At 35.5% G+C, this 21,007-nt stretch overlaps 1 protein-coding gene across 2 annotated transcripts in view; it reads left to right on the top strand.

The window, feature by feature from the left end:
- The window catches only part of LOC137862137 (transcription initiation factor TFIID subunit 4-like), a 142,520-nt gene that overhangs the window by 83,042 nt on the left and 38,471 nt on the right, over nucleotides 1-21,007 (top strand). For both annotated transcript variants that reach the window (XM_068693835.1, XM_068693834.1), the window contains exon 14: nucleotides 13,938-14,060. In XM_068693835.1, the coding sequence (XP_068549936.1) occupies nucleotides 13,938-14,060 (123 nt within the window). The remainder of the gene's footprint in view (nucleotides 1-13,937; nucleotides 14,061-21,007) is intronic.

Below are 21,007 nucleotides of genomic sequence, written 5' to 3' on the forward strand. Positions count from 1 at the left end.
TTTTCCCTCAGAAACTCATTTGGCCTTTCCAAATAGTGGTTTGCTGTTTTATTAATGATCTTGTTATTTTAACATTTCTGTGTCTTCAGAATTTAGCAAGAAAGTTGTGTCCTTTATTGTGTTATCTCTTCCCTAGCAGTAGGGAAGTAAATGATGAGATGGAAAAAGTGTCCGGTTAGTCCTGTTGATTTATAATTTTAGAAGAGAGCATTTTTAGGACTATGTTTAAATTCTGGACAAGTTTTCATAAGGAGGCCTTGGTCTTAAGGCAGCCCACGGCTTTGTGGCTTTAGCTGACGTCTGCCAGCTCTGGATAACTGTGAGTGGCTCCCCAGTACAGGGTTCCTGTAGAATATATAGGATAGCTGCTGTGTCCAGCTGGGACAGGTAGTAATTGAAAAGGTTATTGAATATGCAGTACTACTTCGCTGTCTATGCTGCTGTTTAGTTCTTTTAATTAAAAACATTTTCAGCTTCCTGTTTTGAGGAAGACTAAGCTCAGTATTCAGCAAAAGAATTTTGTATTAATAATGGGCTGTTATAAGCAGTTGCTAGCTTTTCTTCCTTAAGCAATATGTTCAGGGAAACTATTATTTACTAGTGTGTATCAGAAAACATAAATATGGGATGATTTTTTTCCCTCTAAGAATATAAATTGTCACTAGAGCACCACTTTAAAATGTTTGCATCTGTTTCTACCTTTTTAATTATCTGAGGTGACAGCAAGATGAAGTGATAAAGACTTCCAGCTTGCATGGAAGACATCTATCTAACGAACGTGAAACTGTACTGGCTAACACTATAAAATACTCTGATTTAGTCCTAGGTTAAAATCTTATTTTAGGATACAGAAGTCAAACTGTGCTCTGGATTGTACTAGAGATATTATCTTTAAGGAGAAAGGTAATTTGAGGTCATGAGAAACTCTCTGGCAGGGTTCTCAGAGAACAGTTATTAATTTCAGTTTTGTCAAAGTTAAATCTCATTATTTATATAGACATAAAACATTTCACTGGTGAGTTAAAGTTTTGTGTGTGTTGTGTGCAGTCACGATGCTTAGCAAGAGGTATGGGATTTCAGTAATATGATAGTGTTCTGCTCAATGTGTTTTGATGTGTTGGATAGAGAACAATTGTAATACATTTTTAAATATCTTGTAAATTGTTGCATTATCAAAATGCGTGTTTCTTTAATTTGTCATATTAATTGATGATTCCATGACGATTAATATATGTGATGGTGTCTGTGATCTGCTCAGCTATACCAAAAGTAAATGAATGTGCATTTCACAGATATTCTCAGGTAATTTTATCTGAGGCATTAAAAATAATTTCTCAGTTAAAAATGCTCATCTATCCATCTGTCTCTATGGAGAGATTGTCTCTGGTTAGTACTGAAATTTGGAAAACAACCCCCTTAAATCTGATGTTCCAGTGGAGGAGGAGATGTCTGGCTTTGCCATCATTTGGAAATGCGGAGATCATGTGATAGACTGTGCTACACGGTAGAATAACCTGACTGTTTTGTCTGAGATTACTATTTTTGCCTCTTTTTGCCCATCACTTTTAAAATGCCTGTTCTTACCATTTAAAATATTAGAAAATGAATTCTTCTCTATCACATTGCAGCAACATTGGAATAAGTCTACTGATAGCAGTGCCAGTATTCAAAACAGAATTTTTCCCTCTTGTATTAGATGTGATCTCATATCAAAACATCTCCTGTGGACAATTATGATTCGTTGTTGTTAGCTACATTTAACATTTTTGTTTAAATGCAAAATATTTTTAATTATGTATATAAAATAATCTGTCTTTATACATTTTGTTGAAAAATCAATTCAAAACATTGTGATTTTAGATTAGTTTGTAGTGTTGCATATTTAGCATACATTTCCAATCTCCTTACTTTGATTTTATTTAAGATTCAAAGAATGTAAAGTTTTTTAATGCACCAAATCTTTGTCTTTTTGCAGTATATTTCACATATAATTACAGCTAGTTTTGATAATAAATTTTGAGCCCGAGTCCATAATATATTTTATAAAACAAAGTCCTTTGGTGAGTTGGTTACTGAAACAATAAGCATTTGTGACAGGTTGTTTGCTGAATACTTCCTCTGTGCATATGGCAGATCATAGTTCAGTTGTTAGCAGATTATCCATTGTGCCTTGATGTTAAAAGAGGATACTTCCCAGCCTGCGTTTAAAGCTGTTCTGCACTGTCCTAACAATGCTTATGTTGAGTAGCATCTAAGAGAAGTTAGGGGAAGTTCACACATACTAAGGAAAAAAATTGAACACAACGGATAGATTGTAGTGATTTTAGCTTTCTTTTTGTGATCTCTGATAATATTTGCGGTGAATGTTTTTTCCACTGACTTTAAAATTGCTTTGAAGCAGAAGTGAGTAAATCAGTTTTATACTAGAACATCATTAAATATTCTTCAAATTTATAGCCCAAAGAGAACTTTTAAAGGCATTTAGAACCATTATTACTTCTGGGCAAGTATTTTAATCCCATGCTTATAAAACTGCTCGTCAGAACAGTGAGGTTTTTTAGACATCAGTATTTTAAACAACAATTTTAGAATGTAATGAAATTTTACTCAGAAGAGGAAAGTCTGAAATACTTATTTGCAAGATTGTGGGGAAGAGTAACAGCTTATACAGGCATAGTCCGTAGTTTTCCTTACTTATTTTACTGCGCCAGGGAATAAAGAGCAAAGAATATAGTGGAATTCTTCTGTCATGAATTATATTCTGCTGGTGGTGACACAGATCTCAGTTCTAATGTGCTGCAAGATCATTAAGATCATCTGATTCAAATGTTCGATTGAAATAAATTGAAAATGAATTAAAACCCCAATGTGTTATTTTGGAGATTGGGAGAATATTTTTCAGAAAACCAGAAGGGAGAGAGAAAGATTGAAAAATATTTTACTAAAAAAGGTGAATGTAAGAAGCTATATTTTAGATAATCCCATTTTCTTTTTAATGCAGATTTGATTCTTTGATTATTATTTATTTATTTATCATTCTATAAATGATAAGAATTCTTACATATTGGGAATGTAGACATTATAATGTAAATAATAGTGCAACTATTGCATTAACTTCATCTGTTAGTGATAAAGGTTTTCAAGAAAAATTGACTTTGAATAAAATGAATTAATTAAGGTATTCTTAAAGTGTTAAGCTTAATGTAACTGCAATTCTTTACAGCAGAAAAACAAGAGAGAAAACAAATAATGCCCCTTAAGCAGATGCTTATTCATGTAGGATAGCTACTCTGATTTTGGAGAGGTGGTGTGACTTGCAGTTGGAAACCTTGATTTATTGTGTCGTTATTTATGTCTGCAATAAACGAGGTATAAGCATAAAACATGAAAAGGAAAATTAGGTATTACACTAGTTCTCTTACTTTTTGTATTTTATTTACATGAAATATACATTTTTTAATGGCATGTTGCTGTGTCTTTTGTTGACCATATCTGTAAGCCAGGTCTGTCTGCTTGTTTCCATTGGCTTGTCATGTTCACTAATTAGGGAACTGCTGCATGATTCACCTTGTTAATTAGAGGGACTTGCACACAAAGGCCCTTCGGGCAGTGCGAAAGAAGAGCCTAGCACTAGTGCCCTGAGAAGGCTGCAGCCTGTGAAGTAATTCTTCTCATCTACCTTCTATTTTTTATTTGAAATGAATAAATCATTGAGATTTTCCTTGTGGAGTGAGAATGCAAGAATTCACATCTTTGTAAGATGTAAATTATATGTGATCAATAGAAGGGGATGACTACTGTATTGTACTTACAAGATTCCCTAATTTACTACTTGTCAATGTATGAAAAATTGCTTGAAATATTTTGTCCCCACACTGGTATTTTGTTCCCTTGATCTGCAGGAGAAATGAGAAGTATCGGTTTTGCTGTAGTTAAATCTAAAATAGAAAAGATGTAGATTATTTAAATTTCAAGCTTGTTTTGCATCCCCAGTGGAACTTCCATTTTGCAAGTGAACCCCCAGTACTACCCCCACAACTTTTCAGGGGAAAAAGAAGGTGGGTGTCTGGCTATTTTTGTTCCTCACACTGCTCTGCCTCAAATCTCACTTTTGAACAGAGCAGCATACTTGCTATACTGTGTATTCTTTAGTTGAATATAGTTTCAGAATAAATTAAAATTGTTTTTGTCATGTCACTTAGACTTGATCAAACCACGATCCAGGCTGCAAAAAAAGGATATTGTGTTAAAAGTGCACAACTAGTCTCCATTCTGCCCATTTCCCATCTGTTTATGACACTTTGGAAATTAACTTCAATCACATTCTTTCCAACTATTTGATCAAAATTACTTATTACAGCCAAATGCTTTTTAGTAGATTGCTGCATTTGCCTCATTTCCTCAAATGAAACTGGCAGTTCAGAGACAGCTTTCCCATAAGAATGGTGTAGAGTACTAGTATCAAAATCTGGACATTTTCTTTTGGAATAATCTAGTTGCTAGAGCCTCTTATCAGAATTTCTGGTTAGCTACTCTTTCTGCTCTTCTGAAGTTTTGTAGTAATGGGATACAGGCCAAGAAATTTTACAAAAAAACGGAAATAGTTTATTTTGAAGAATGGGGTAACCTTTGGCTGACTCACGTTTTTACGGTGTGACGTACTGAAGTTGAGGTCTTCCTGTGTACCTTAGCCTCCAGTTTGCTCCATGGACAAACTAACCAAGAGCATACTTTCCCCAAGTTTTTGGTGTTTTATGGAGAGTTTTCACTGTCCAAGTAGTTGTTGTATTAGTCAGATATAATGAAAGATTCTTTAAAGGATATTTTCCAAAATGTTATTTCAGGAATAGTTAATCATCTAAAAAACAGAGCAATTGATAAATGCCCTCATACAACCGTTAACTCTACAGTAAAACTCTACTAGATGGCCCAGCCTCTGGGAGTTAATGCATGCACTCCAGCTGCAAGTGTGGGGAGTTGAGAGAAAGCCTGGTTGAGAGGTTCATCTGAGCCTCATATTTTTCAGTGCATGATTTAAAGAAGGCAAATCATGTTTCATCACTTCTCTTAATTGAGTTATCCCATTATCCAAGTATACCCTACCCCATGCTTCTCTCACATCTCCCTAACAGAAACCACAGCTCAACAGGTTTGCTGGTCTCTTCAACTCTAGTCTGTAACTATGAACATGACTATAATTTATATAGATTTTCACTTTATTTTATATTCTGTGATCTTCATTAAAGCATGAGTTTCGGAATCCTCCCATCATGTCTCGCTTCAGGGGCAAAGGACAACATTCTAGAAATCTCAGGGGGTAGTAACCCCCATTTACATTAACACTAGGAGAAGATCAAAATTATTGTCAGTGTCCCAGGAGCGAAGATCTCTTGCTTGCACGTGGATTCAGGAACCTGCAAGTGAGTTGTTCAAGTTTTTGAATGTGGTATTCTTACCATTCCTTCTGTCTGCCCGGACTGCACAAACATGTTTAGTTTCCTTTGAAAAACGGTTTGAGAACATTTGTAATTGTCTTGTTGAGTTGATCCAAAATAAAATGAAGACATATAACAAAAAAATAGAATAACAAATCTTAGGAAGATTCTTTCAGAACTTCTTCTGATCTTACTACAGACCTCTCAAAAAGTTGCCAGCTCTAATAATGCTGTCTTCTGTCATTCATCTGTCCCTCAGAAGCCCTTTCCTCAAATGATCTGTGTTTGCATCCGCAAATCTACAAAACAGACCGTGGGACCTAGCAAATACAAGGGCTTAAAATAGGGGTATCTCCAGCTTAATACGTAAGAGCCCGGAACTGGTGCTAACGGAGATAAGTTGTTCAAGGAATAGTTTAACCAAAACCAGACAAAGCGTGCTGAAGCTTCAACAACAGATTTTCAGGAATGAAAAATATTAATGAATCAGGTTACTGAAAGGGCACAAAGCACACTGCTGTGGAACTCTTTTACAGGAATCTGAAAGACTGTTACTCTAAATTTATTCTAAGTTTATTTAGAATTTTTAAGATTATTCAAAAAAAAAAAAAACAACAACACATTATTATGCATTCTGTTACTATGAATATAGCTTAAGAACTGCTTGGAGAGTTACAGAAATAAATGGTTTAAAGTTAAATTAGAATAGTGCATTGTATTTGGAAGACCAAAAAGTCAAACAACTAAGAATATATAAATTTAACAAGAAGTATTTCATAAACATCTGTGAAGAGTGTTAGTTGATGAAATGTACTAGTGGGATAAGGATCATTTCTTCAAAGTATTTAGGGAACAAAATAACATTGGAGACAAAAGAATTTCTTCATGCTTTTGATTTTTTATAAGCTATGAGTAAGCTGTAAAAAGATTTTAGTATGAATATATATAAAAATCAGTTCTGATACTATTTATTATTGAGGAGATAAAATTGTTTAACTGATTATTATTTTAAAAATCATATTTAACTAGATAATATACATGACTTCAGAAAATTACGATTAAGGCTTGTCTTTGGGCAAGAATAAAAAAGGCAGGATGCACCTGGCATTTTCTATATCAGAAGTTTAACACATTCTCTCAAAAGTAATGGGGCAAAAGTTAATGGAAATTTTGAGCAAACTTCTAGAACATAACAAGATTAAAAGTAATAAACAGGATAGGTCTATTGCAGGGAATACACCTGGTCAAAAGTACCCCAGTTAAGGTTCCAGAACTGTATTCGTATGCTCATTATTTTTAAGAAACATTCATCTTGGGGGCTGAAATGTTCCCAGCTTAGTCTTTGCCCAGGGTGATTTTTTGAACACAGTGCAGTAATTTTCAACTGTTGTTAAGTGTGTGGGAAAGAGAAAAAGCACACACGCACCCCTTTTTCAGTACAGAAAAACCTTCATCTCCTTCAAAGAGATGTGCAGCCATCACAGGTGTCGACTGGAGGTTTTACTGTCTGACGAGAGTACACTTGTGGAGAAGTAGCATCTAGCTTTACGTTGAAGGAAGTTAGGTATGGTTTAGCAAAGCTGTGAGTGTTTGTAAGTCTCACAGGACGTGTTCAGTGTATGCTTTGCTATTACACATGTAAACCTTCTCTGTGTTGCCTTACTGCAGAGCCACGTTGTAACTTTAGCTACTTTGGGCCAGTTTCACACCAGCCGGGTGTTGTTGCTGTAGGAGTTCTGTTGACCTTTAGAGACTTGGGTAATGCAGAGGAGAGGAGGGAACCTAGCGTGGGCATTCTGCAGGCGTTAGCTGTTTTTCAAGACTCTCTCTCTGAGGTTAACTGGGTTACTGATCCTTCTTGATCATTGTCCTGGACTTGTTGAGGTTACTGCCAGCATTTTTAATGAGTTTCATTTTTTTAATTGCACCCTCTGTCATGGATGTCTTAGGACATGTATAATGGTTCCACATTTCAGGCTCTCCTCAGCAAAAAAGATGTTTTTCCAGGGGGTGCAATCACTGTCTGAGACTGATAGATATATGCTGCAGAACCATCAATTAAGACAGGCTTTTCCCAGCATATGACCCTGTTATCAAGAATTAAACCATCCATCGCAAACGGAATTAGGAAGGATCTCCATTGATGCCTATTGGCTAGAAATCAATGCTTAAATCATTGTTTATATGATCCTGCTTTCATCAAACATTTCTGCCATTTAGTGCTCTCTGTTGCCAATTTCCTGCTCAGTGTTCAGTCCTGGCTGTCTTCATTCTTGATTGCGGTTTACAGTCTGTCAATATTTATAGTTTCTGTTGGGCTATTAGCCCCGTCTCTGTCCTCTTTGCTTCTTCTCAGGCTGTATTTCTGAACTATGCTGGGGATTGTAAGTAGCCATAGTGTAGTTCTTTGTGAGATGAGTTGGCTCTGTGACTGTAGAAACTTACTTTTACAACTCTGCTTCTATTCCCTTATCAAATCCTATATTGACGGTATTTAAACATACTTGACTACCTCCTCAAGCTCTTCCTTCCTCTTTATCTCCACAATCATCTGTCTCTCTCTGTCACCGGGTTATTTTCCTTCCAGGCCAAAAAACACCCCTGATTTCTACCTGAAATTAGAGAAACACCTCCTTGACCTTTTTGTCTCTCATGTGATGCCACTCTGTTCTTCCTTTTGGTTTTGAAGGTATTTGTGTGTAGATTTGAGTCATTAGTGGTCCAGTCATCCTGTTTCTGATCACACTGAAGGAAATCTCTCCTACTGCAGTCCTTACTGACCACAGCTCAGGCCCATATCCATCTACACCTCTGCTTTAAGGCAAAGGTAATTTCAATTTGCTCACTTTTTGCCCTCCATTTGGAGCACGTTTTGCCTTCATTTCCAGATGCCTTTTGGTACTGGGTTTGAATAGCTCCTGTCTTTCTGATGTAGCCTGGTGTCTCATTTGAGGTTTGACATTCCTTATCCTGTGGATTCAAGTGAGCAAGTGAGATTCACTGGAATGGTTGCATAGCTGTTGTGAATGGATTTATTTCTCTTGGAATACTCACTTCTATGTTCACTGAAGGAAACGACTCCTCTGATTCTGGTACAGATCACAGCCACGGCTAGGCCATGTAATTTTCTGGGCTGGAGAGGTTGTTTGACCTCTATAGGTGCTCATACCAAGTATGAATTTCCTTCATGATCGTCTTTCCAGATGAAATTGTTTCCTTGAACAAATTCACGTTACTTGTTTCTCTAGCCTTACCTTCCTTGAATTTCTTACTGTTTTAGTTGATCTTGTAGAAAAGTGGATTATTATAATACTAATTACAGCAATGAATGGAGGATTTAGGTCTTTAAGAAATCTTGAAAATGAATCCCTACTAATCTTTGAAACAGGTGGTTTATTCTGGTTGCATGGACTGCTACTACTGGTTGTAGGAAAAATTTGAGAAGAAAAAAATTGCTGAGCTTATACCAACACCATATATTTACTTATTAATATCTCAGTGACTGTTCTCACGATGACTTGTAGTGCAGAAACAGCTTGAAGAAAATGCTCGGCTTCTATTCCAAAATGATTTACAAAACATGCTAAATGTGCTCTTGTGCTTTGGAAGTTACTAAATCTAGATTTTTAAGCTTGAATGTTGATACTTGAGATAGACATATGGTTGTCTTCCTTGTAGCATATGGCTTGTGGCGTTTCTTTTCTGAAATACCTAAATGTATCATAACAAATAATGGGCTAAGGAAAACAAACTGAAGTTTTTAGAACCTCCGTTAGCTTCACTTTATTAAAGTAGTAAAATGGTGTTCTTTGTGTGGTTTTAATGTTATACTGCCATACGCAAGGAAGAAAATATAATTGTGTGAAATAGTATTGGTATTTAATTCTTATACTGTGCTTCTCGTCAAAGGGATCTCTGTAAGTTCAAGTAATTAAGTAATGAAATACTTCTCAGTAAGTAAGTGGTATGCTAAAAATAATTTTGGAGCAGATAAGGAGCAAAGAACAACATGCCATTTGTAAGCATCTTTCTTGTATAATATATTGGAATATTTGTCTGTGTTTTAGATAAATATTTTGACTTTCAAAAAAGTTAATTGTTGTTGATTAGTTCCAAATGAAACATTACTTCCTTTCCAGAGGGCAGAAATTTTAATATGCTATTGATATATCCATATTAATTGTGGATGAAGGGAAGTTAGAGTGATATTGCATCAGCAGTCCAGTATGAAAATGACAGTGTGTGTGAATGCAGCTATCAAGCAGTTGCATCTTGTTCATTGATGTAGTGAGTTAGATTAATTTCTGCTAAATCATGTTAATTAAGAGGAAATTTCTTTTATCAAGATGTATAGTTATTAACAGGTGCTTCATTTGTTTAAATATCTGGAAATTATTTACTGGCTTAGTTAAGAGGGAAACTATTGTAATAACAGGCTGCTTTTTTACTTTTAAAATATCACTGGCCATGTAAAGTAAGAAGCTTAAGTAGCTTTAGTATCATAGGTACTTTTAGAAGTAGTTTAAAATCAGAAAAGCACTGAAGATGGCTGCACTTAATTCACTTTATTTTTAGCACTGAAAATTCAGTAATGACTTTGTAACTGGGTAGAACTGGTTGTGAAGTTATTCCCACTTGATACAGAGAGCCCAGTTTCAGAACATACTGGGGAAAAGAGCATCCACTGGTCAGGGCTGTGAATTCGACATATGTGGTACACAAGGCACATCTTAAATGTACATCTCTGTTGACACCAAAGCAGAATGTTTAGTTCTATGTTAATTACCCAGCTCCCATAAAAATCCTTGGTTATTCCTAAACTTGTTTTGCAAGATAACTTCGATAACCATATCAGGTTTTCTCAGTTAAAAACAGCCTGTATTTTTCCTTGAATTCACTGAGAGACTCCTGTTGAGTCAGGTGTCAGCAGCCACGTTGTATGAACATCTCTGTGACACGTATAGTGTCCCCTTGTTTTGAACTAAAGCCAAGACACTGTTGTTGGTTATTTCTCCACATAGAAAGGCTATAATTGCTGATATTTTTTGATGCAGAGTCGGATGATGAGAAGGAAAGAGATTGGCAGAGGTAATCAGATGTAGGGTATGAAAACATGGCTGTATGTGTGTGACTTGGAGATGGAAGCAAGAGAAAGTTGGGATGGGGGAATCAAGAAGTAGTGATGGTTAGTGTGCTTCAAGACTATAAATATAATCCAGAAACTGTGTCAAATGTCATGCTCGTAACTGTCTGTAAACTGCAAAGATGTTTTATTGTAAGCAAGTTGATAGTTAGTAGTGAGTGTGTAAAGATGTTCCCTTAAGCCAGCTGGAGTACACTAATTGCTGCAAGATTAATACGTTTTTTGGTAATCAGGATCGTAATTCTTTCAATTATTTTCAAATGTAATTTTATGATTCTCTGCCTTCAGATGAGCTTTTCAAAAATCAGCAGTAAAAACTAATTTTTAAGAGTTATGAAAATTTTTATAATACAGTATCAATCAAGTATTCCATCATTTCAGCCATAATTTTAATAAAACTTCAGGATACTATGATCTTAGTGATAATGCTTATGTGCTTTTGACATATTTGATATGTTTTGAGCAATTAAGGTTTATATAAGAAGGTTTATATTTTCTATTGTAGTACATCAAAGTGTGTATTGTAAAGCCAATATCAGAAATTGTATTGTGTTTTTATCTGGAGATTTTGTACCTGGCAGCATATTCCTTATTTGTGTTCAAGTAGTGCGTGTTAGTCCCAACAGGGCTAGGTGACAAGTAAGGCACATAGTACAGGAGATCCGTGTCTGGAGAGCTTATCGACTTAACTGCTGGGTGAGGAGAGGTGAGAGGCACAGGGAAGTGAAGGGGAAGGTCTTGCCAGTACTCACACCGGGTGTCAGTAAAACAGCCCAGCTCCTTCGGCTCTGTTTGCTGAGCCAGGTTTCCTGTCATTTGGTAAATTAGTTAGTTGAAAATCTTGCGTGTTTGTTTGGGCAAGTGCTGGGCCAACACATTTGTCAGAGATTAGTATTTGATATTGAAACTATCTTTACCCCTTCTCACTGAATAAAAAATAAAGGACAAAGAACCTGAGAAATAAATGAGTGCAAGCCCTTTCGCACACTCTTAAAATCTATTTCATGTTTTGCTAAAACAGCACCAGAAACTTTGCAGTTTTCTAAGTGAGAGCAGAATATGTCCCATTTTATGCAATTTAGAGAGATGGCATATTTTGCTTTTAATGTTTTAATGGCATGTTTTGCTTCACAATTTGCATGTGCAAAAATAAAAATCATTCTTAGAAGAGCCTTACAGAGGCATTATGTGCATACATCACATCTTGAAACAATCACTGTATATTGCAGTACAAGTAGCACAATAGGCAAAGTATTAGCTTACTGTTGGTTTGGATGTGTTGACTTTGGATAAGATATTCATATAATAACCTTTTTATTGTACCAGTTCTCCATCAGACTTTATTTCTGACCCATACCTCCCAGGAAACTAAAACTTTTATGCTACAAAATTTCTTATTCTGTGAAGCCATCCACTTTACAACTTCGTCTGAGATCACTCTAAGCCAGTTGGCCCTAGCTTAAATATTCATCAGACTTCTGATAATTGTGATAACCCTTATAGGCTGGCAAGCATGGCAAATTAGCAGAAAGATGATTGATCTTTTTTTATATGCAGTTTTATCTTCAACCTTTCCTGGATATATGTTATACTATAGTAATAATTTCTTCTCTAAGGTATTTGCCAGTATCTGGATTTGCACATCTATTTACAGTTGCCTTGAAGCCTCATAATTACAATACAGCTGAAATGTCCATTTTCTTTCCCTGACTACAAATAGGGATCAATCGAATTTTAAATGACTGCTTACGGGCTAGCTTCCGATCATGACCTTTGTAAATGATTAGAGCTCACCACTGTTGCTATCTACCTTGAAAGGGTAAGCGGGCAGGTCTGTCTAACTGGCATTTAATCTGGAAGAGAGCCAAAGATATTTGAGCTAAAAACCTAATATGAGTTGGCAAAGAGAAGTATGTATAGACCTTTGCACTATTATTTAGATATTTTTCCATGTTTCTTTTTTGTAGTTAGGGAATTCTTTTATCCTGTAGATAAGTGAGATGCTTATTTGTATATAATTTCACATTTCAGTTCTAATAATAATTGAAGCTGTAAAAATATGTGGCATAAAAATGTGAAAATGTACCGGATTTGCTTTTTCTGAAGAACATGAAAATAATCTACTGGTAAATGAATAAAGCTGAAAACTGCATTAAATAATAGCCATGAAGCAGACCTGCTTTTTCTACACAGAAGTAAATGGAGAAAAAATGCCACACACTGTGCTTTTTTGCTTAAACCACCTTTCCTTTTGACATTGGCCAAGTAGTTCAGGCCTCACTTGTATATGCAGCTCACATTTAAGTAATGGCTGAGATACTTCTATCTACACCTGTCAGATAAGTTTTATTTTAATGAAGAATTGTGCCTGTATCATGCAATGTCTTTATTATCAGTATTGAATTTATTGAGGTAGTGTTCCATGCATTTCTCTTGAGGTTGGATGTCCATGGGATTAGCTAACAAACACCTCCTCTGAATTTTCTGAAGGATTTTGCAAACCCAAAGTGTTGAACATAGTAAGAATTATTACTAAGAACTAGAAAGGTGTTTGTTTTTTTTCTGATTAAAAACATACACTGTTTACCTAATCAAGTATTTTTGTGCAATATTAATTATCAGAATTTTTATTAAAGTAATATTACTCATGGAACTATGTCTCTTATCATTTACTCTATAAAAGGACTACACAATTAAAATGGGTATGCAATTTTACCTTTTCATCATGTGGTAGCTGGAGTACTTCATCTTATTTTGTGTAGCATGCTGCTCTGTTACGTGATGCAACTGGCAGGTTGTTTCGTTAGCCTCACACAAACTCAATGCATTGTTACCTAAATCCTAATCCCATAAAGCAGTTTTAAATTCAGTGTGAAGGGGTTGTGTTTCAGTATTACTTTCTGCTAATATTCTGATAGAGGTCATTTACATAAGCTTTTTTTTTTTTTGAAAGTAAATATCAAGTCTAGTTAAAACATTCAACATAAATCTGAGATTAAAGGACATGTGTGAGGTATTGTATTTTTTGAGGGTTTGAAATGGTATTTATATTCTTCCTATCAGTCTTAAACTGGGGACATATGGTTAGTGTATAGTACTTACAGGCTAAGACAGTTTTCAAGGATAAGAATGGAGATATATGGAAGTAGAAATCCTGTGAGAAGTAAAGAGAACTTCTGTAACTTTATTACTCTACTACAAAGCTGCATGTTTGAGCTGCTAAAGTAGTATTTCTAGGACCATGACAGCACTGTTGGTGATTGCTCATGTCGTGACTTTCAACTTGGGCTTCCAAGTGTGGGAGTAGCTTTGATATGATGACAGAATACAATCTAAACATATTTTTCTTCCTCTAATAGATGCAGCAACAAGAACTTGCACAAATGAGGCAGAGGGATGCCAATCTAACTGCGTTGGCGGCTATCGGTCCCCGGAAGAAACGGAAGCTTGATTCACCTGGACTGCTCACCATAGGAGGAGAGGTATGTGTTTATCCGCAGAATAAGAGAATTAGTTATTTCAAAAGCCGGTAGGAGTAACTGTTTTTCAAAAGTTAGTAGGACTAACTAGAGATGCAGCATACTGATATTTTCAGTGAACTGTGTAACTTGGAAAAGGAGATATAAATTGCTGAATTAGAATAACCATGAGCACATTTTGTCTTATTTGCTAGTTAAAATGACATCTTTTCTTAGTTGTATTTTCAAGTGTTACCTTTCAATAGGTATATAAAGAATATTTTAGATGAAAAGCTAAACAAGTATGTAGGTCTCTCTCTAAAAATGCTCAGTGTCTTTTTACTAGTTTTCTTCTCTCTATAATCTAAAGGAAAATTGGAAAAAGAGTAAGGCATGAAAAATATCTGGGAAAACATAACTGTAGTCTTGCTTACAATTTGAACTGAGATCTTATATTAATACTAGTAACTGTGGTTTTGTGTCAAATGTGTCAAAACGTTTTACAGAATGGCCTTGCAACTGCAAAGACAAGTTTGTAGTCATGCTCAATTGTATGTAATTTTAATAAGAATACTGTGCTCTAGAAGTAGGATCAGATTTATTAGCATGTCTCCCCTGTCATTTTAGAGGGAGAAATAGTTATACTACACAATGCAATGCAAAGTCCTTAAAAGCAGGATATACGTTAGCCAAGGTGGAGAACTGTAATAATGTGGTTGTGTTACATTGGATAACTCTTAGAGAGTACTGCATTGTATGGTACATACATAGTTGGGCTTCTTTTGTTTCTCCTAAATATGCCTTCACAATAGGAGCCAAAGTAATTCTTCCTATTATATGTCTGTTCTGAGGAAAATGCAAACATTTTGTTTTGAATAACTGACTAACAGTTTTGGCTCAGACATTTGACTGTCTAAATGCCAGGCATTTCCAAAGGCCTTTTTGTTTCCCATTTTGGATAGCTTTTACCAGAGTTCTCTCCCTCTTTTCATGTGCTAAAATTAGTGCTAAGGAATTAGCTGAGCTAGGAATAGAAGTGAATCTTGTTTATGTTCTGAAGTTGACCTATGACTTCAGATATGTAGGAGATATTCCTGTTTTCTGGTTAAGTTTGTATTTCAGACTAAGAGAGCTTCTTGTGTTTTGTGTTGTCCTGTTACATTCTCTTCCTTTTGATCTCCTACCTGGTTTTCCATTCAGTAAAGAATTAAGTTCTCTTTGTAATGCACCTGTAAGAAATCCTGCAACAATAGGGCAAGAGAAACTTTTATTAGAAGCTCAGTTGGTTAGAGATAGCATTAGCTTTCACACAAGATTTATTAAAAAAAAAAAAAAGCCTACTGATAATACATGGATTTGTTCAGTATTTAACAAATATGAATTTCCCACTTGTCTATACTTGATAGGAAAAATATTTTTCCTAAGTATCAGAACTTAGTCTATTGCCCCGGTTTTAAAAAACAATCATTTTTAAAGCTTTTATTCTATGATGAACCAAACTGTGGTCACCTTTGGTGAAATATTTTATTCATTTATATATATATATATATATATATATATATATATATATATATATTTATAAATGAATGGTTTTATGGTGAACAGCTTCTGTTTCTCTCTACTTAACTCTTCTGGTGCACAGCTTCAAGGCAAGATAAAGGTCTGTGGCAAATTCCAAAGGCCATCAGAGATTCTTTTGCTTCCTTCTGTTGGTTCCCTAGCCCACATTTAATTGAACTCGTTTGTTATTCAATTGGCAAATTATCCTTGAAGCTTCTTCTGATACATGGATTTCCTGGAGTCATGAATTCTGTGGATCTTCTGCCAGTTCAGACTGAATTGCTCCCTTCCCTCTCCTCCTAGCTTCTAACCATGCTGGCCAACTCACACTGGTGTCTGGCTGCAAGCTGATTTCACAGACTTGGAGACTATATCTAGATTATTCCGTGTCTTTTCTGGGGTTAGAATTTAAAGCATTGTAGAAGCTGTGTCATGCAAGTTGGCTGCTAGAACACATAGACACACATGCACGCATGTACTCCCTTTCTGTTAATCTTCTGAGCTACTCATTAGGGCTGTGATGCAGAAATAAACAACAAAAACTCCTCAAAAAATTTCAGTCCAAAAGGTACTGGAAAATTGTGCCTGATTTCTCTTCTTTGGACTTCTGAAGCTTTACACATAGCATAGAAAGCTATTGTAAGACTGTGTTGTGTCTTACCTGTTCTTTTATCCCAATTTCCACCTTGAGATGTCTGACTTCCATGGTAGTCTGTGACCCTCTGATTACCTTCTCTAAGCAATTTCTAAGCTTCTGAAGTCCTGCTGGTTATAATCTCTGTTAGCAAGGTCCAGCTTGGCAAGGGAGAGGGGGAGGCCAAGAAACCTCTTTTTTTTTTTTTTTTTTGTCTAAAGCTCTCCAGTTCATGTCAATCAAGTTTCTGGTCTCCTCATTAATGTCTTTTGACATATGCGCCTGTTTTTGTTGTAGCTAGAACACTGCACATGTGCAGATCCAAAAAGCTGCCATTTACAAATCACCCCACCCCTCCATATTTCAGACGTTGCATTTTTTCCTTTTCTGAACTAACTCCTGTTTGATATTTTGCTTAGTCACATTGGACAGTTTTTCAATGAGAAGTACTGGATTTCAATCCAGCTTCTTGGTTCAACAGAAATACTAGCTTACAGTTTCTCTTTGGAAATTTGATCTTTTTAATAATACCCTTTTGATCTGAGCAGGAGGTCAAATTAGGGAGTAGTAATGATTATTTTGCTTAAGAGAAAAAGATGATGGAAAAGTTTGGTGTTTCTGAGATCAAGAACTGTTTGTTGTAAACACATAAATGATTTTTATACAGTTCTTATAAATGTGAAAAAAATGTGCTCATAATTGCAAGTATTTTTCTACCAGCATTTTGTTAAAAAGTTTTCTTGAAACTTGTTCTCTATCATATACTTGGACAAGTATATCATATACTTGGACAATTTTGGAGTTCATTTGGACTATTTTCCATCTTTTTCAGGCCATAGCTATTTTTTTTATATGTATTTTTTATTTTTTCTAATGGCAGGATTAGTTTAAATTATCCAGATCAGGCCCACGAGTTACCTCTTCTGTGCTAGTACAGCTGTTGGGTTTTTTTTTGGACTAACTTTACTTGGGGAGATGGAATACTATCAGTGTTGGGGTGAGGTTATTTTTTCATTATATGCGTTCTTTGATGAAGCCATATGAAAGATTGCTTTCCAAAACATGGGAAAAAATATTTTATAGAAAAGTGGATGAGGAAGGGTGAAGTGTTCTCAAATAGCACTGCCACCAGATATGTAACTAGTTTCAGACTGTGATTACACAGTAGCCTGACTGTGATCTCTCTCCCAGTTCCTAGTAGTGCGTTCCTACCAGTTCCCATTCATTGATTCTGGCTCTTGGTCTGTGCTAAACCATTTCCATTTGATAAATTGGCAGAAAGCTAACCTAACAACTACAAAAAGGGAATAGTTTCTGCTTAGCTTGCAGAAGTAGTTTGGCCTAGAGCCCAGTGAGCACTGGAAAAGGAAAGTACAACAAGGCAGAGGCAGCTAACTTGAGATCGCTTGCTCCTCCTTTGCTTACTTTTTGGTACCTTTCCTTCTAAAGTCTTGTACTTTAGGTAGTCTGCTAGAATCAGCTTCCTCTGTAGGAAGCAGTAGTTCCATCAGTAGTTCAGCCTGCTGAACTAACTGTTAATGCAGTTTAAATCAAGAGTGAAAGAGAAGGAGAAATGAGATACCTTTGGAAGACTTCAGCTCCTCTATATTGCAGAGTATAAAATACTGCATTTGCAGAATCTTATACTTTTATTTAATGATACCAGGCAAAATTATCGGAAAATTTCTTTAGATATTACTGCTTTTTGCAATTTAATGCAGGGTTGTCAGATTAAGTATCTAACATTCCTAAAACTTTTTAGGCATTTAGGAGTGGTCCTGCCCAATTTTTGTTTGCTGTGTGGGTCCTTTTGGTGTTTGTGATGGTATGGAGCCGTGGAAGGCAAAGGTAGGGCAGGGGATGACATATGCAGGAGAGGGAGGACAGCAAATGTTTAAATTCTTTAGTTAGTAGCCTTTTAAGCACCTCCATTGTCAGAGTAAAAACAATACATTTTGAGACATGTTTATTTACCTTTTGGATTTTGAATCTGTTCAGCTTAATTTTGGAAGCTTTTTTCTTGAATTGTAAGGCTTTTAATAATTAGCATTAAAATTTGTTTTCATTTCTGAAATAGATAGTTTGATGTAATTGTAAGAGTTAAAGCTTTAAGAACAGAATTAACCATCACAAGGCTTGTAGCTTTACAAGTTAAATATTTGAGTAGTGCTAAGGTGGCATTAATGCAAAATTTTCATATTTCAGAGTCCCTCGTATTTGTCTATAGAATGAAAATGTGGAGGTTAAATGCAAGTATTTTTATTTATTGATTTGTTTAAAAATAATACGAAAAATGTAATTTGGCTTTTCATTAAGACCTATGGCTAGGATCCCAAAATACATAAACATAAAGTGTATGTTTGAAATATCTGAGGGTATAATTTGTTTAAATATCAAGTGAAAGCCCTCTCCTGGTACTTGCTGGCACAGATGGTTTTTGAATACTGAGCTTCCAAAGGCAGCTTCAGGGCTAGTTCAGTGAATCACCGCTTACTGAAGACAGTCATTTTAGGGATAAGAAAAAACCCTCTCTCTGACAGAGTGGAAGAGCAGAGCAGTCGTCTTAAGAATATTCAGCAAAGTTTCCCAGAACTCCATCTTCCAAAAATTTGCAGGACCATTTGTTGGACCAGTGTTCAAGGGAGAGTTGGTAATTTGTTTCTTTTCACAACCAGTGTATATTTGATCCATTGTAACAGGGAAGAGAATGTTCTTGCAGACCTGGAATATCCCCAAACAACTACAGTTAAAACAGTGATATTTTGTGCATAGAAAAGCTAAGTTGTAAAGGACGCTAGTGGTTGAAAATATACTTCAGATTCATTCAGTAGCCAATGTGGCTTCTAAACTGATCATGAAATCTATTTCTGGCACAAGGCACCACATTTTTTCTTCTTATTAAATTCATCTTTACAGTGGTATCATTTAAGCATTTTAAAGCCGTTTTCATGTTAAGGTTTTGTATAAAATGTGTTTAAGATTCTGGTTTAAGACTTGGAAATCTCTGTCATACCAGAGACTTCAAAATGCAGATAGAGATAAGTTATTTAATATTCCCCTCTCTCCGATCTTTACACTACTAGTAGTTGGAAAGAAGGATGAATTCATGTCTATTTGGAAGGCACTCGGGTACTATCACAAACTTTGAAAAAATACTTTTGACTCCAGTCTCTTTTTAGTCATCCAGGACTGAATGTGATTAATTTGTTTGCACGTTACAACTGGCATTCTCACTTCATGCATGAGTTATCCATAGTCATTTCAGCAGCCCCCGCAATTATTCCTCAAAACCACTTTTAATTTCTTTTTTTGTCCAAAAGAATTCTGTTTATTAGGTATTTTTCTTTTGGAATGGTTCGTGCATGCTAAACAAGTAGGACAGAGCTGTCTCTTGGAAAACATGACCTTGTTTCCTTTCTTTCTTACCCTTTTGAACAAAAAGAGGTATGTGGTCTGTCCTACAGAAGTCTTTGTTGCAGAAGGGTTGTGCAGTGGGTTCTCTCCGAAGTGTCTACTCAATATTGTGTAGGTACAGAAGTTCATAAATCAGCCAATATAACTTTGAGGCATAACTGCTTCTGACAGATCTGAAAGAGAACCATTTTATAGTTTTTTATTTGGGGGAAAACCACCAATCGTTGGGATTGCTGTGCTCTGAGCAAATCTTTGGGCTATGCCCTCACCTTTTTGGAACTAAGGTAATTTTATGGCATCCATTTTCAAAGGTCTTTGGAATGACTTGTTCTACAGCTCAAGTCTCAGCTTGGTCTTCATAGCTATATAGTTGGTTCTTGAAAAATTGCCTTTTAAGTGGTCAAGATATGTTTAGAAAGCAATTGAATCTAAAGATTCTTTACACTAGGTAAATTTGAGCTATATGAAAGCAGATGCAAAAGGTGTTACAGTCTGTTGTGAGTGTTTATGGTCCAAGAAGTTAAAGCTCCCTTCTCATGCTTTTAAGCCTGTGGACTAAAAGCAGAAGAGGAGAAATTTTTATGATTTATTATCTCATTGTCCTTTTAAGCACTCTTTGCTCCATGCATCACTGACATGATAGAATGCAGTGGTTATCTAAGTCCTGTTTTGGTGCAGGATGTCACTCCTGCAGACAGTTGTGACTTCCCTTTTAGGTATCCCAAAACTATCAGTTAAATATATGGGTTTGAATTTTCAGGTAGACAGAAAGAAATTAAGGAATCTGTCCTTATCACTTATGTTATGGAATTACATGCATACTATGGAATTATATGCATACCTCCTTAAGAATCTTTGAAAATCCTAAGGTCAGTTCAGCTATTGTAGCTTGTTCTGCTTATCATTTTCAAAAATCAAAATGTATAAATATTAAAATCATTCATAATAAATGTATTAATATGTATTTGAAAACCAAAGTCTTTTGAAAGACTTTACAGATGTTTTCCTAACCAATAATTGTACCTATTTTTCTCATTCTTAAATAAGTGAGTTTTCAATTTAAATATAAGTTGCCCCAATGATAAATTACTGTATTTCAGATGTAATTTCAAATTGTGTTTTAGTCCATTGGGAATATTAATGTGAAAAATAATTGTAGAAGTGTAAACATTAATTTAATACATTTCAGATTCAGCAGTAAAATTAGAAAGACCTTAAATAGGATGGGCTATGCCAAGTTTACATTGTTGATGAATAATTCTAATTTGGAGTCAATGTATAGAACTACATTTATGTGCCTGTTGCAAACAGGCAGAAATACAGACAGTGAGTCAGGAGGCAGTAGAACAATTTTGCATGGATC

The sequence above is a fragment of the Anas acuta genome, chromosome 10 (assembly GCF_963932015.1).
Source record: "Anas acuta chromosome 10, bAnaAcu1.1, whole genome shotgun sequence".
Taxonomy (NCBI): domain Eukaryota; kingdom Metazoa; phylum Chordata; class Aves; order Anseriformes; family Anatidae; genus Anas; species Anas acuta.